We start from the raw sequence: 15851 nt of genomic DNA on the forward strand, positions 1-15851 counted from the left end.
CATTATAAATTCAACTGTTTCTGACTGTAGGGGAGTTACATTTGTCTTTACTAATCAGTTTTTATATTCCCCGCGAGTTTTTCATGCTCTTTCATTCCCCCTTCCCCCTCTTAATTAACCCCTTTGTCCACCTCTGTTGAATTCTAAATTTCTCCCAATCCTCCAATTCGCTGCTTCCTCTCGCCAATTTATATGCCTCTTCCTTGGATTTAACACTACCCCTAATTTCCCTCGTAAGTCATGGTTGAGCCGCCTTCCCTGTTCTATTTTATCGCCAGACAGGGATGAACAATTGTTGTAATTCATCCATGTTATCTTTAAATCGTTGCCATTGCATTTCCACCGTTAACCCTTTAAGTAACATTTGCCAGTCTATCCTGGCCAATTCCCGTCAACACTATCTAAAGTGTTTGGCAACCGGGAGATCGCGTAGGCCAAGGCGGACTGAGCGAAGGTGTTCAGCGAAACGAGGGCCCAGTCTGCACTTGGTCTTGCCGATGTGTAAGAAGTTGCTAGATAGCTACAAGCTGGAGTAACTCAGTGGGTCCAACAGCATCTCTGGAGAAAGGGAATAGGTGACGTTTCGGGTCAAGACCCTTCTTCACACTGAGAGTCAGGGGAAAGGGAGACTAGAGATATGGAAGGGTAAGTTGTGAAAAGGGCAGATCAAACCAGACGATGATTAAGAAATGTAGAATGGTTCATTGTTGGCTCGGGGAAAGGTCACAACGATGCACCCTTCGTCAGGGTAGTCAGGGAAAAGTAAAACGAGAGATATAGACGATGTAGAAAGATAAAGAACACTGAATGAAAGATATGCAAAAAAGTAACTTTAATAAAGGAATCAGGCCATTGTAAGCTGTTGTTGGATAAAAACGAGAAGCTAGTGTGACTTGAGTGGGAGAGGGATAGAGAGAGAGGGAATGCCGGGGCTATCTGAAGTGAGAGAAATCAATATTCATACCACTGGGCTGTAAGCTGCCCAAGTGAAATATGAGATGCTGTTCCTCTAATTTGCGTTTAGCCTCACTCTGACGATGGAGGAGAACGAGGACAGAAAGGTCTGTGTAGGAGAATTAAAGTGTTTAGCAACCGGGAGATTCAGATTCAGATTCAATTTTAATTGTCACTGTCAGTGTACAGTACAGAGACAACGAAATGCATTTAGCATCTCCCTGGAAGAGCGACATAGCAAATGATTTGAATAAATAATAATAAGTGTCCGGGGGGGGGGTGATTGGCAGTCACCGAGGTACTCATCAGTTGCCTGGGCATTGGGAGACAATTAAACACTTGGCGCATGTTGCTCCAGTCCAGGGTAACGCTCGCTCCCCCCTCCAGCGCGTCACTTCCCGCCACCGTGATTGACGTGCGAGCGCATGAATCGCGCCGCGTCCTCCGGTGACGGGCGGCGCGGACCGGATGTCCCGCCCCCCGCTGCCATGTGGTGAGTGAGCGGGCGGCCGCGGACAACATGAAGTCCCCAAAGGTGAAGAAGGAGAAGCTGGACGGCGTGATGGAGCCAGAACCCGAGCCTGAGAAAACATATGAGGACTTGGTGGCGAATGTCAATGCGATTGCGCAGCCGCTGGCATCGAGGAAACTGAGCAAGAAGCTGTACAAATGCGTGAAGAAAGGTGAGGATCGGGGGCGGCAGGGCGGCAGGGCAGGCCAGGGGGGTGCGGGGGCGAGGATGCTGGGGTGTAGGGGTCGGGTTGGGGAAGTCTGGCGAGAGCTGAGTGGATCTGGGATTGGGTGCATCTGGGGAGCCAGAGTTTGGGGGGGGGGGGTGAGGAGCAGGATTTGGAGTCGGCCGAGGAGTGAGATTGTGGGGATGCGGGACATTTGAGCAGTGAGTGTTTGTTAAGGAATGGAAATTATTGCGGCTATGATGGGAGAGATCTGCCATGAATGTGTAGGAAGGAACTGCAGTTGCTGGTTTGCACCGAAGATAGACACAAATAGCTGGAGTAACTCAGCAGGTCTGGCAGCATCTCTGGAGAAAAGGAATAGGTCTGTGATTGGTGGGCTTTATAGTATGGGTGTCAGAGGTTATGGGGAGAAGGCAAGACAATGGGTTTAGGAGGGAGAGATAGATCAGCCATGATTGAATGGCAGAGTAGACTTGATAGGCCGAATGGTCTAATTCTGCTCCTGTCACTTATGACCTTATGAACCAGGGTTTGACATTGATGAAATCTAGTGGGAAGAAAGTTTGAGTATGGGGAACAAGGTAAGGGAGGTGGTGTGGGGAGATGGGGATGAGAGCAGTGTCTGGATGATGGGCAGATGATGCAGGTGCCGAAGCTGGGTGAGAGACAGCAGTGTGTAGAGGGAAAGAAGGATGTATGTGAGAGGATAAGGATGGATGGAGGAACTGGGGGAGGGCCTAGGTTACCTGAAATTGGAGAATTCAATATTCATACCATCAGATTATAGTCTACCGAGGCAGAATATGAGGTGTTCCTCTGGCTTGCATTTGGCCTCATTCGGGCAAGGACAAATAGGTCATTATGGGGAAGGGAATTAAAAAGTCAATTTAATTTTGCAGGTACTGCCTGACCTGCTGAGTTCCCCCAACAGCTTGTATTTTTGCTCAAGATTCCAGCATTTGTATTTGTCCCCCTCTTTCAAATTTAGCTTTTCAGAAATAATTGGCATTTGTAGTGCTTGTTTATTCTACCTGTTGAAAGAAAAGTAGCTGCTGATCCAATGTAATGGATTTATATGTGAAACTATTCCAAGGGATATGGAAGTATGCGAGAGGTAGGATTATTGTCTGTTATATTGCCATTCCAAGATCTTTAGCCACATCTACTTCCATTTAATTTTCACTTCATTTTAGCTGCAAAAGTGAAGCAAATACGCCGAGGAGTGAAGGAAGTCCAGAAATTCATCAACAAGGGTGAAAAAGGGTGAGGATAAAGTTGAGTATGTTCACTAATGCACATTCCTTTGCAATTCAGCAGTGGCCCTTGGGATTTGTTGACTTCCAATTTCCATAGCACTTTTTATTCTATCTGTTCCTCCCTTTTTCTGAATCTTTGATTCTTGAGCATATTTGGGAGGTTATTTGTTGTCCCACTTGTGGAAAACAAAACAAAGTATGTGTTTAATTGTTCTGGCTTTTCTCTGTCTCCAATTATAATGCCCTCGGTTTCTGACAGTAGGGGACATTGATCTTTATGTCTTCACATATTTTACTGTTAATTTTTACGTTCCCAGCAAGCTTACTGTCATATTCCATCTCTTACCTTTTATTCAACCTTTATGACTTCCTTTACTGAATTCTAAACCGCTTCCAGTACACAGGCCTGATGTTTACTTTGTGGCAATTTGATGTGCCGCTTTTTTGGATTTATACTTTTGCAAATGTCTTTTGTAAGCCACAAAGAGTCTTCTTTCCTGACTCAAGTGTGCCCAAATAGTTTACTTTCTTCTAATATTAACATTGCCTATTCTCCATCAACCCATTTTGTAAAGTACCCAATTGTAGCCAATCTGTATTTCATACCCTGCTAATTTCTTTAGTTCAGATTCTATCACTTCATCTTTGTAAATAATTATTTTATGTTACAGTCAATCTTTTCTAAATGACCAAACACAACAAGATCGTTATTTTTTTCTTGCTTATTGCACCATACCCAGTCATTGATACATAATTCTCTGGTTGGTTTCTCAATGTATTAGTCTGCAAAGCCATCACATCAAAGCCATCTGCAAGAATTTCTCCTTCACAGTGTTATTGCTAATTTAGTTTAATACATCTATACATGGATTAAAGTCAGCCATGATTACATTAGTACCCTTTGTGTACATCATCGATTTAATGTTTAATTCCAGAGAGTTTAGTCACATGTTTTTGAGACAATAACCTCTACCTCAATGTTATCAAGATTACAGAGTTATTGACCTCTGGAAGAGAGGTGGAATATATGCCACAATGAGCATCAATGGTGCTGAAAGGGAAATGGTTGAAAACTTTGAGCATAAGCAATTTGTCCTGGAACAATCACATTGAAGCTATGGCCAAGAAAGCACACCAACGCCTCTCCTTCCGAAGACGACGGAAGTTTGGCATATCTCCAAAGACTTTTATCAATTTCCACAGTTCCATCGTAAAAAGCATCTGATCGCAATGCATCACTGCTTGGTTTGGCAGTAGCTCTGCTCAAGACTGCAAAAAAATTGAAGTATGTTATGGACATGGCCCAGACCATCACGTAGACAATCTCCCCACCATCTATTCAATCTACACTTCATGCTGCCTCAGGAAAGCAGCCAACATTCAAGTATTCAAGAGATATAGCTCTTAGGGCAAAGTTGAGTCTGTGCTCACTAATGCACATTGATATAGGGAGAAAGCAGGAACGGGGTACTGATTTTGGATGATCAGCCATGATCATATCGAATGGCGGTGCTGGCTCGAAGGGCCGAATGACCTACTCCTGCACCTATTTTCTATATTTCTAACATAACCAAAGATAATCTTCGCACCAGCCAATCGCTCTTCTCACTTTCCCGTCAGGCAGGAAATACAAAAGCTTGAAAGCCCACTCACCAGGTTCAGGAACAGTTTCTTCTGTACTGATATCAGACTACCAAGCAGTCCTCTCATAATCTAGTGTAGACACGATCTTACAACCTACTTCATTGCAGACCGTGAACCTTTTCTTTGTAACTGAAATGGTACAATGCTGTAACATTATATTGTTCTAGTTATAGATAATATATTCTGCATTCTGATATTTTTCTCTTTGCACTACCTGTTATACTTGTGTGTGGCTTGATTGTACTCAATAGTGTGATTTGACTGGACAGCATGCAAATAAAACTTTTCACTGTACCTCGGTACAAATGACAATAATACGCCAATAGATTCCGTTTAGATTCTACATCGTGATTTTGCAAGCCAGGACTTGTCAATGCATTGATTTCCTTCTTAACAAACGTTATCACATCTTTCACTTTTTCTCTGTCTTGCTGAGTATTGAAAACTGAATGTTTAATTCTCATCCATGGTCACCATGCAGCCGTGTCTCTATAATAGAAACCATATATTTTGTTAATATATTCTTTATCGCCAGTGCTCTGCACATTAAGGCCCAGTGCCTTTCAACTTGCCTACTTTACATTATTAGTACTCCAAGCATATTTTTACGCTCTGGTCCTATTTGTCCTTCACCATTGTTTTCTTCGCCTTTCATTTTTGCTTCCGTTTTGTATTTAACATCTCTCATTCTCCCTTGCCTCGCTCCTGCTCAAGTATCGTTGATGTGCCACGGTGGCTTATCATCATTATCACTCATAACAAGCAATTGTAGCGGGATACACTTTCAATTCCTATGGTTTTCATAGATACTGAAAATGTCCCATTTGCCACAGAGTGTAGGAAAAGCTTTCAATGGGTCAGAACCCTCCTGCCATGAATTAACTTTAACTTGCCATAACTTAAATTGATGGAACTGTTTAAACTACTGAGTTGCAAGTGGCAACACTTGCTGAAATTCCCAGCAAAAGATATTGTTGGAAAGGCTTGGTGGGTTGCACAGCACCTACAGAAACAAAAGATGGTCAATGTTTCAGGCATCAGGTCTGAGTGTAGAGGGAAATTAGCCTGCATATGTGGGAGAGAGGAGTGAAACAGGCTGATAGATGATCGGTGGAACCTGACTGGGCACGAATGAATGACGATGAGTAGATTTAGCCAGGTTGGGGAATGGGAGTATTGAGAAAGAAGCTGGTAGGTGACAGATGGGAATAAATAAGGGAGGGATGGTGAACAGATGAAACCATATGGAGAAAGGTATAGGAAAGATGAACCAAAGGAGAAGACACAAAGAACGGTGTGAGGGTGATGGAAACGGTGATCAAAGGGGGAGAGAACCCTGGATGGACTGATGGGATTGGGAAAGGAACACGTGAACGAGCTATCTGAAATTGTGAACTAAGAGTTCATTCCATTGGTCTATCGGCTGCACAAATGGAATATGAGGTGCCGTTCTCCGAGTGGAACAACGTCTTGCTTGCAAAATAATCAAAATTTCTTTCACTGGTTCACTGGTAATTCATAAGATGCATATTGTAACTGTATATTATTTGAGTTTTATACAGTACATAACATAGTACTTTTACCCATACCTGGGCATACCTGTTAAAAATCCAGCAGAAGGAATAAAATGTCATTTTGAGAAAACTTTCTTTCTGCTCATTTTATTGAATGGTATTCTGCTTATACTGTATTTTTCTGCCTGCAGGATAGTTGTATTAGCTGGTGATACAATGCCAATTGATGTTTATAGCCACCTTCCAGTTTTGTGTGAAGATAACAGCCTTCCGTATGCTTACATCCCTTCCAAAATGGTAAGATATTTTTCTATAATACAAACATATTGATACTTTCAACAAGAGAACATACAGAAATCCTTGCAAATGACTGGGTAATAACTGGAAAACCAGCCCCAGCCGGATTAGATGAAGTCAACAAATCAAATAATAAATAGGAAGGAACTGCAGATGCTGGTTTAAACCAAATATAGAATATTGTAAGTTGGAAATAAAAAAATAATATTAGATAAAGCTGTTTGGTGTTCCTTCAACTTTCAGTAGGATTGTTCAACATGAATTAGGTGTACCTTGGCTTAGGTGTACCTTATTTCTTGCATGCTTAGATGCTGAATAAAACTGGAATGCAAATTATTGTTGGAAATCAAGAACTTTTATTTAGTCAATTGCAACGCTAATACTGATGTATTCTGATTATCAGATGAGGTAGCCAGTGCTGTGCTGTTATGTTTCCAGAGGTGACTGGATTATTGTTTAAATGATATTTGTGTTTTTGTGTAGGATTTGGGAGCTGCTGCAGGAACCAAACGACCAACGTGTGCAATATTGATCAAACCTCATGACGAGTATAAGGAATCATACGCTGAATGCTTAGATGAAGTGCAATCACTGCCCCAACCTGTATGAAGAAATGTTTCAGCAATATTACAGTCTTTACTACTTACATTGACATTGAATGCATTCTTAGTAGTGCACAGGAAGAATTTGTAATATGACATTTTTTTTCTGTCAGTGCCAGCTGCAGAATTATTTTCAATGTTAATTTTATATATTTGAAAAATGTACAGATGTTATTTGGTTTGTCTTTTTTGGAAATCTAATTGCCTAGCAAATTAATTTTCTTTCTAGCATATTGATTTTCTACTTTTGTTTAATTTGAGATAATATCCCGGGGTCATTATCCCAGGGACAATTTGAGACAATATCCCGGGGTCATTTTTGGATTTGGTTGATGAGATTGTGTTTATCCCCTAATCACATCAGCAATTAGAATCAATCTTAATGATAAGATCTTAACAGAAATTTAGGCGAGCTAACAGTGCTTGACAAGGCGGATTCATGTCCATGGCAAGCTTGTTCCTCTTAAAAACTGTGACATTGTTTTAGACAATAGACAATAGATGCAGGAGCAGGCCATTTGGCCATTCAATGTGATCATGGCTGATCATCCCCAATTAGTACCCCGTTCCTGCCTTCTCTCCATATCCCCTGACTCCGCTATTTTTAAGAGCCCTATCTAGCTCTCTCTTGAAAGTATCCAGAGAACCTGCCTCAACCGCCCTCTGAGGAAAATAATTCCACAGACTCACCACTCTGAGAAAAAGTGTTTCCTCGTCTCCGTTCTAAATGGCTTACTCCTTAATTCTTAAACTGTGGCCCCTGGTTCTGGACTCCCCCAACATCGGGAACATGTTTCCTGCCTCTAGTGTGTCCAAGCCCTTAACAATCTTATATTTCAATGAGATACCTCTCATCCTTCTAAACTCCAGAGTGTACAAGCCCAGCTGCTCCATTCTCTCAGCATATGACAGTCCCGCCATCCCGGGAATTAACCTTGTAAACCTTCCTCCAATTAGGGGACCAAAACTGCACACAATACTCCAGGTGTGGTCTCACTAGGGCTCTGTACAACTGCAGAAGGACCTCTTTGCTCCTATATTCGATTCCTCTTATAAAGGCCAACATGCCATTCGCTTTCTTCACTGCCTGCTTTGTTTTCATTTTCGGCGCAAGATCAATAACTAATATAAGATGGAATGAACACATTAGAGCCCTCACATTGACCCCTGTTTTTAGATGGAATAGCACATAGACTTTAAGTCACTTAATTGATATCAGTGGCTATTTATCTTGGCTATGATGTTTGGAAATGTCTTTAATAAAAGAACCTGAATAATATTTGTTCTCATTTTCAGCCAATGTGTAATTAAATTAATCATTGGTTTATTTCATTTAAGCTACATTCTGTAAATAATTTTTATTCCTTGGATTGCATTCCAATAAAGTATTGGAAATGGGATGGCAACAAAACTAAGTTCAGAGATTTTCATGGGCATATTTTATTTTAGTTAAAAGACACTGTGGCGCTGTATGGTGGACTTGATATTTGTCCAACAATGGTAGTACCTGTACCATCAACAAATTTAATGGTGGTGTAGGAAAGAACTGCAGATGCTGGTTAAAATCAAAGGTAGACACAAAATGCTGGAGTAACTCAGCGGGTCAGGCAGCATCTCTGGAGAGAAGGAATGGGTGACGTTTCGGGTCGAGACCTTCAGACTGCGGCTGATTACAGTCATGAGTACAGAGAGACTGGAGCAGGGTTCTGTGCACACTGCTCAATATGCTCCTATGTTGATGATTATCGAGGAGGAAGTGCTGCCAATTCATACTGATTGCATTCTGACAAGGATCAAGGAAGATTTTTGGTAAACTCTCTAATGGTGGAAGATGAGAAGAGAAGCCAGTGCAGGTGTTTCTCCATCTCAGTTACCAAAAGTAAGGCGAGATAAATACAATACAATACCTTTTATTTGTCATTTGAACCTCACATGAGGTTCAAACGAAATTTGGTTTCTGCAGCCATACAAGAAAAGAACCAAGACACACACCAACACAATTCACACAAACATCCATCACAGTGAGTCTCCTCACTGTGATGGAAGGCAAAGTCTTAAAACTCCCCTGCTCTCCATTCCTCTCCCGAAGTCGAGGTCAAAGGCCCCGGCGGGCGCTAGCATATCCGCGGCCACTCAAAGCCACGCCGGGCGATGTAAGGCCCTGCCCCGGGTCTTGATGTTGGAGACCCCGGCGGGCGCTAGCAAGTCCGAGGCAATTTAAAGCCGCGCCAGGCGATGTAAGGCCCCGCTCCAGGTCACTCTGAACCCCGCAATTCGAGCGGGAGAAGTCGCCGTTGCCGGTGCCCCGCAAAGCAGTCTCCCACCGGGGTCCCGCGGGCTCCCGGTGTCACCATCCACCGGAGTCGGGTCGCAGCAGCTCTCCACGCTCCGAAGCTGGCAAGCTCCACGAAGGTAGGTTCGCAGCTCCACGGCTCCACAGCTCCACAGGCTGCGTGACTTGAGCCTCCAGGTCGTTCCGGTTGGAGGCCGCTCCACGGCGCTAGGCCCCAACGGCAACGGAGACCCGACAGGTAAAAGGTCGGGTCTCCATGCAGGGAAGAGATTTAAAAGTTTCCCCCACCCCCCACACATACACATTTAAAAACCCGCTACAAACTAAACCCTCAACGGGACAAAAAAATACACAGACAGACTGCAGAGGCCGCTGCGACGTCAGTCGCGCCGCCCAAAGGATGACAAGGTAAAGGAACCTTGGATGATGAGAGAGGTTGTAAATGTTTTTATTTTAAAGGCAGGATATGTAATGTTTAGGAAGATGAAATCAGACAAGGCGTTTGAGGAAAATAAAGCAGGATAGAACAAGCAGCAAATTAGGGGCATAAGGCACATGAAATATGGACAGAAGACACTAAACGCTGCAATCGGGCAACTGGGAGGAAATGGACAGATGACGTTTTTTGGTCAGGATTCATAATTAAAATGTCCTTGGCAAGTAGGATTACAGGGAATCCCATGGCATTTTATACAAATGTTAAAAACTAGGGTAATCGGGGAGAGGGATGACACACTCAAGGATAAAGGAGGGAATTTGCGCTTGGAGTCTGGGGAGAGTCTTGGTAGTGAAGCTATTGGAGAGAATTCTTTACTCTCATTTGGTTGATTGGGGAAGTCAGCATGGTTTTGTATACAGCAGGTCGTGTCATACTTCGATTACGTTTTTGAGGAGGTGACTGATGACGGTGGATGGTGTCTACATGGACTTTAGTAAGGCATTTGACGAAGTTTCCCATGCTAGGCTGATCCAGAAGTTTAGGATGCACGGGCTGTGGTTGAAGGGCAATATTCAGGCTGGAGGTCTGAGTTCAGTGGAGTTCCGCAGATACATGTAAAGGGGACTTTGCTGTTTGTGATGTATATAAATAACGGAAATAAAAATAATAATAATAATAATAATAAACTTTATTACGGACTCAAGGTCCAGACAAGGGGCAACATTACATTAAAAATGCTTGCATATCAAATATCATAAATATATATAAAATCATGGTATCGTGTGATGTCACAATGCCCAATGTTCACACATGTCCAATCGGAATGGATCATTTACATATGCCTTTGCAGGAGCCCCAGCCCATGGTGAACGTTCCATTGTGTGATGTCACAATGCCCAATGCTCAAAGACATTCTTGCCATAGAGGGAGTACAGAGAAGGTTCACCAGACTGATTCCTGAGATGTCAGGACTTTCATATGAAGAAAGACTGGATAGACTCGGCTTGTACTCGCTAGATTTTAGAAGATTGAGGGGGGATCTTATAGAAACCGATGTAGGGGAAGTCCAGAACAAGGGGTCACAGTTTAAGGATAAGGGGGAAATCTTCTAGGACCGAGATGAGAAAAACATTTTTCACACAAAGAGTGGTGAATCTCTGGAATTCACTGCCACAGAAGGTAGTTGAGGCCTGTTCATTGGCTATATTTAAGAGGGAGTTAGATGTGGCCCTTGTGGCTAAAGGGATCAGGGGGTGTGGAGAGAAGACAGGTACAGAATACTGAGTTGGATGATCAGCCATGATCATATTGACTGGAGGTGCAGGCTCGAAGGGCCGAAAGGCCTACTCTTGCACCTAATTTCTATGTTTCTAAGTTTCCCTCTTCTCACCCCTCTCCCTCTCCCACCCATCCCTCTCTCCCCCACCCCCCTTCACTCTCTACCTATCCCCTTCCCTCTCTCCCCCCGCCCCCTTCCCCCACCCCTCTGTCCCTCTTACACCACTCCCCCTACCCCTCCCTCCCCACTCTTCCACTTCTCTCCCTCACTCCACACCTTTCCCTCCCCCACCCCTCTCTCTCCCCCTCCCTTCCCCCTCCCTCCCCTCTCCCCCCCCCACCCCTTCCCCCTACCCCTCTGACCCTCCCCACTCTTCCACCTCTCCCCCCTCCCACTACCCCATCCCCTTCCTCCCCCACCTCTCTCCCCCTCCCTCCACACTCTTCCCCCTCCCTCCACACTCTTACCCCTCCCTCCTCCTCTCCGTCCCCATCCCTTCCCCCCACATCTCTCTCCCCTCCCCATCCTCTCTCTCCTTCCACTTCACTTCTCACCCCCTTCCCCCTCCACTCTCCCTCCCCACTCTTTCCCCTCTCTCCACCCACCCCTCTCCACTTCCCTCCCTCCTCCCCTCCCTCCCCATCCACACCCCCACCCACATCTCTCTCCCCATCCCCCTCTCTCACCCCCTACCCCGCTCTCCTTTCCCTCCCAAATCTGTCCCGTTTCCTCCTCCTCCACCCCCCTCCCTCCCCTCTTCTCACCCCCCCCCCCGCCCCCCACCTGTGTGTTTGGGGGGTGGTTAATGTGAGTGTGATGCCTCAGCCCCCCCACCCCCCCCCCCGCAAACGCCGTTGGGGAAACAGACCCAATGGGTCTGCACTTGGTCTAGTATCACATAAAAACATCATAATTTATATTTAACAAAAACCCACAATACTTAAGTTAAAATTCCAGATTAAAAGATGATCAATGTCCTACAACGAGACAACGATACCAGTGTCTCCACAACTGGGATTCGTAGCGTGTAGTGCTAACCCTTATGTTTGTCAAGGCCACAATAAGCACATTTTTAGAGTCATTTATCCTGCAAATGAATTTATACATGTGGTGTCTTAGGATAGCTTCTAAAGTACTGACTCCTGCAGCCACAAACATATTACTGGCACTGCACCATCTAGGTTGCCTTAGCAGTGTTCTCATGGCATCGTTATATGCCACCTTTAGTCTCTGCATACTTGTCTTTAAATAGTTCGACCACAGGTGCGCAGTGTAGAGGGGTGTGCAGTATGCTCTAAATAGCGACATCTTCACCACATCTGCACACGTATAGATGGATTTGTTAGTAAGTTTCAGATGATACCAAGCGTTCTAGGGTCACTGAAGAAGGTTGTCAAAGTATACAGCGGTATATAGATTGGCTACAGAAATGGGCAGAAAAATGGTAAATGGAGTTTAAACCGAGCAAGTGTGAGGTGTTGAACTTTGAGAGGTCTAATGTAGAGAATACATACAATTAATGGTATTGATGTAGAGGGGACTTCAGGCCCAAGTCCATAACTTCTTCAAAGTGGCAACACAAGTACATGGAGTGGTAAAGAAGGCTTAGGTATTGAGTGGGAGAAATAAGTCATGATGCAGCTTGATAGGACTTTGGTTAGGCTGCATTCGAAGTATTGCCTGAATTTAGGGGTATTAGCTGCAAAGAGCGGTTAAACAGATTTTGATTATTTTCTCTGGAGGTTGCGGGAGTTCTAATAGAAGTACATACAATTATGAGAGGCACAGATAAAGTAGACAGTCAGAACCTTTTTCCCAGGATGGAAAATCAAATGCTAGAGGGCATAGCTTTAAGGTGAAAGGGAAAAAGTTCAAAGAAGATGTGCAGAGCAAGTCATTTTTACACCAAAATGCACCATTTTCACATGGTGAGTGCTTGTAATGTGCTGCGGGGGGTTGTGAATAAGGCAGGTATAATAGTGGCATTTAAGAGTCTTGGATAGGCATATGGATGTGGAGGGATATAAATTATGCGCAGGCAGATAAAAGCTGGTCTTGACATTGTGTTCAGCACAGACATTGTGGGCCAAAGGCCCAGTTCCTGTGCTTTACTGTTCTATGTATATTGTAGCGGCGCCTGCTGGCGCACGCAGAGATCAAACCCGTCGTTCGGAAGCCGCGGTCACGTAACTCGGGAAGGGCCGCATGTTTCGCGCTTTTTTGCTTGCGCGCGTTAGTTCAGCGGTGGCCACCGTTGTGATCAGATGTGTCTAAAGAACCTGTATACTGGAAAACGAACTTTTGAATAAAGATCTGTTGGAAACTTCAGTTGTCGTTCTTCAGACCGCCAAAATATGTTCTATGTTTTCTCTAGAGTGTCAGAGTCTGAGGGAAAACCTGATAAACATTCACAACATTTTTGAGAAGTGTTGGATTGTCAGAATTTTTAACCTCAGATGGAAATGTCAGAAACTAAGGACATAGCTTTAAGGATAGGAAGGAAACTGCAGGGCAATTTATTTTACATTTAAGAAGGGAAAAAAGGTCAAGTTTAAAGGTATTGCGTTTTTCTACGTATAAAATTGGTGACCTTTCTCTCCGTCTCGTAGAGTCCTGGAGCCATAAAGCACGGAATAAGGCCCTTCGGCCCAACTTGCTCATACCAACCAAAATCCCCCCTCTACGCTAGTACCACATGACCGTGCTTGGCCAATATCCCTCTAAACCTTATCAATCTGCTCCCAAATGTATTTTAATTGGTGTAATTGATTAATAGAATAAAGTATGATTTCTGGCGGTGTGGTTTGTGGAGCGGAACGTGGGTTTGCAGCAGAGCGGGGAGTGTTTGGCTGTGGCGCAGGTTGGCGTCAGGAGCGGGAACGCGTGGTGGGTGTGGAGGTTGAGGCGCCGCCTTCACTGATCGATGCGGGGCGGCGGTGCCGGTGCCGTTGCCGGGCGGCCTCTCATTTTACACTCGCCTTACTTTTGGAATTGGCGAGTACTCCCCGCAAAAATAATATCACCTCATTACAGAGGACCGTTCCTTAGTAAAACAAAAGTGGGTGTCGAGCCCAACTAGTGAACTGCAGCAAACCCGGAGCACGGGGCCTGCCATCGCCACTTGCAATATCGAAGGGACGAGTTTTGGAACAATTGATAAAGGAGCCAAGATTAAATCGGTAACATTTTCTTTGTATATTTATTAAATGAATCGGAGATTTATAATCTAAACTAACTAAGTTTAAATCTTTTTTTTTCAACAAATAAGGACATTAGAACTCCACAAGGTGGTCAGATATTCTGACCGAGTTTACTTGTGTCCGAGCGTCGTCATTTTATAAAATTGTTTTGTTTCCGACAGTACCCCCTTCTGATTTTTCTTATCTAACAATGAGCAAGACTCCCGTTTCCCTTCATCCCAGATTCTCTTTAAATTCATCAGAAGCTCCACCATTCTCTTAACACAAATTCCTTACTTGCTACTTTCGAGTTTAAAAAAATTCGTATTTCAGCTCTTGGTGACAGTCCTTCATTTTCATTGAAAGACACGAAGTGCTGGAGGAATTCAACGGGTCAGGCAGCATCTCTGGAGGACATGAATAGACGAGGTTTCGGGTCGGGGATGCTGCCTGACCTGCAGAGTTATTCCAGCACTTTGTGTCTTTTTTTGTAAACCAGCGTCTGCAGTTCCGTGTGTCTTCATTTTCACAGTTTTACAATGGCCAGACTTTTTACCAATGTTCAATATTGATTCATTTTTCTACCAGCGACTCCTAGGAATTAATTACATTAATGGCATTTTCAAAAGTTGTGTTCCTTTGATCCTTCCAATTATTGCTATTGAGGGAGTGCAGCGTAGGTTTACAAGGTTAATTCCCGGGATGGCGGGACTGTCATATGCTGAGAGAATGAAGCAGCTGGGCTTGTACACTCTGGAGTTTAGAAGGATGAGAGGGTATCTTATTGAAACATATAAGATTGTTAAGCGTTTGGACACGCTGAAGGCAGGAAACATGTTCCCGATGTTGGGGGAGTCCAGAACCAGGGGCCACAGTTTAAGAATAAGGGGTAAGCCATTCTGAACGGAGACTAGGAAACACTTTTTCTCACAGAGAGTTGTGAGTGTGTGGAATTCTCTGCCTCAGAGGGCGGTGGAAGCAGGTTCTCTGGATGCTTTCAAGAGAGAGCTGGATAGGGGTACTGACTGGGGATGATCAGCCATGATCACATTGAATGGCGGTGCTGGCTCAAAGGGCCGAATGGCCTACTCCTGCACCTATTGTCTTGTCTATCCCTATCGTTTAGATTCTTAAGGCCCTGTCCCACTTTCCCGAGTTACTTACGAACTCTCCCCAGTTTTCCCATTGACTCGAACTCGAGGAATGTCGGGTAATAATAATAATAATGGATGGGATTTATATAGCGCCTTTCTAATACTCAAGGTGCTTGAAAGGGTAATGTCTGTAGCAAGCTCATAGGAGTCCGTAGATGTTTCGTAGCGGCTCGAAATGCCAGCCATAGGAACTCGGGGCATCAGGTAAGTTGGGACGTTTTTTCAACATGTTGAAAAATGTCCACGAGTTAAAAAAAATAGCCCTGAGTACTTACGAACGGCTATTACCGTAATTCTCCGAGTTTGAATCAAGGGGAAAACTCGGGAGAATTCGTGGTAACTCGAGAAAGTGGGACGGGTTAAAGGCCCTGTCCCATTTTCCCGTGTTACTCACAAACTCTTTTTCTTAAAGTAGCACAGCACTTCACATATGTCCATTGCAATTAATTTACCATCGATTTGTCCACTCTGTAGGTTTATTAATACCCTGTAATTTCTTGCAATACTCCTGTTTCGGCTCTCCCCCAAATATGGTGTTATTG

At 44.1% G+C, this 15851-nt stretch overlaps 1 protein-coding gene across 1 annotated transcript; it reads left to right on the forward strand.

Moving 5' to 3' along the window:
• Positions 1 to 1421: 1421 nt before the first annotated feature.
• Positions 1422 to 7450, forward strand: nhp2 (NHP2 ribonucleoprotein). The gene is made up of 4 exons (XM_033040340.1): positions 1422 to 1637; positions 2846 to 2915; positions 6258 to 6363; positions 6847 to 7450. Exons 1-4 carry the CDS (start codon positions 1475 to 1477, stop codon positions 6970 to 6972), a joined length of 465 nt encoding a protein of 154 aa, XP_032896231.1. The 5' UTR covers positions 1422 to 1474; the 3' UTR covers positions 6973 to 7450.
• Positions 7451 to 15851: the final 8401 nt, after the last annotated feature.

Source organism: Amblyraja radiata, chromosome 22, assembly GCF_010909765.2.
Source record: "Amblyraja radiata isolate CabotCenter1 chromosome 22, sAmbRad1.1.pri, whole genome shotgun sequence".
NCBI classification, from domain to species: Eukaryota; Metazoa; Chordata; class Chondrichthyes; order Rajiformes; family Rajidae; genus Amblyraja; species Amblyraja radiata.

What these genes read in the sequence shown, in the direction of transcription:
- nhp2 (XM_033040340.1), top strand. Translation starts at nt 1,475, where the DNA reads ATGAAGTCCCCAAAGGTGAAGAAGGAGAAGCTGGACGGCGTGATGGAG. An exon ending in GTACAAATGCGTGAAGAAAG is followed by an intron (nt 1,638 to 2,845) that starts GTGAGGATCGGG and finishes ACTTCATTTTAG; the next exon opens with CTGCAAAAGTGAAGCAAATA. An exon ending in CTTACATCCCTTCCAAAATG is followed by an intron (nt 6,364 to 6,846) that starts GTAAGATATTTT and finishes GTTTTTGTGTAG; the next exon opens with GATTTGGGAGCTGCTGCAGG.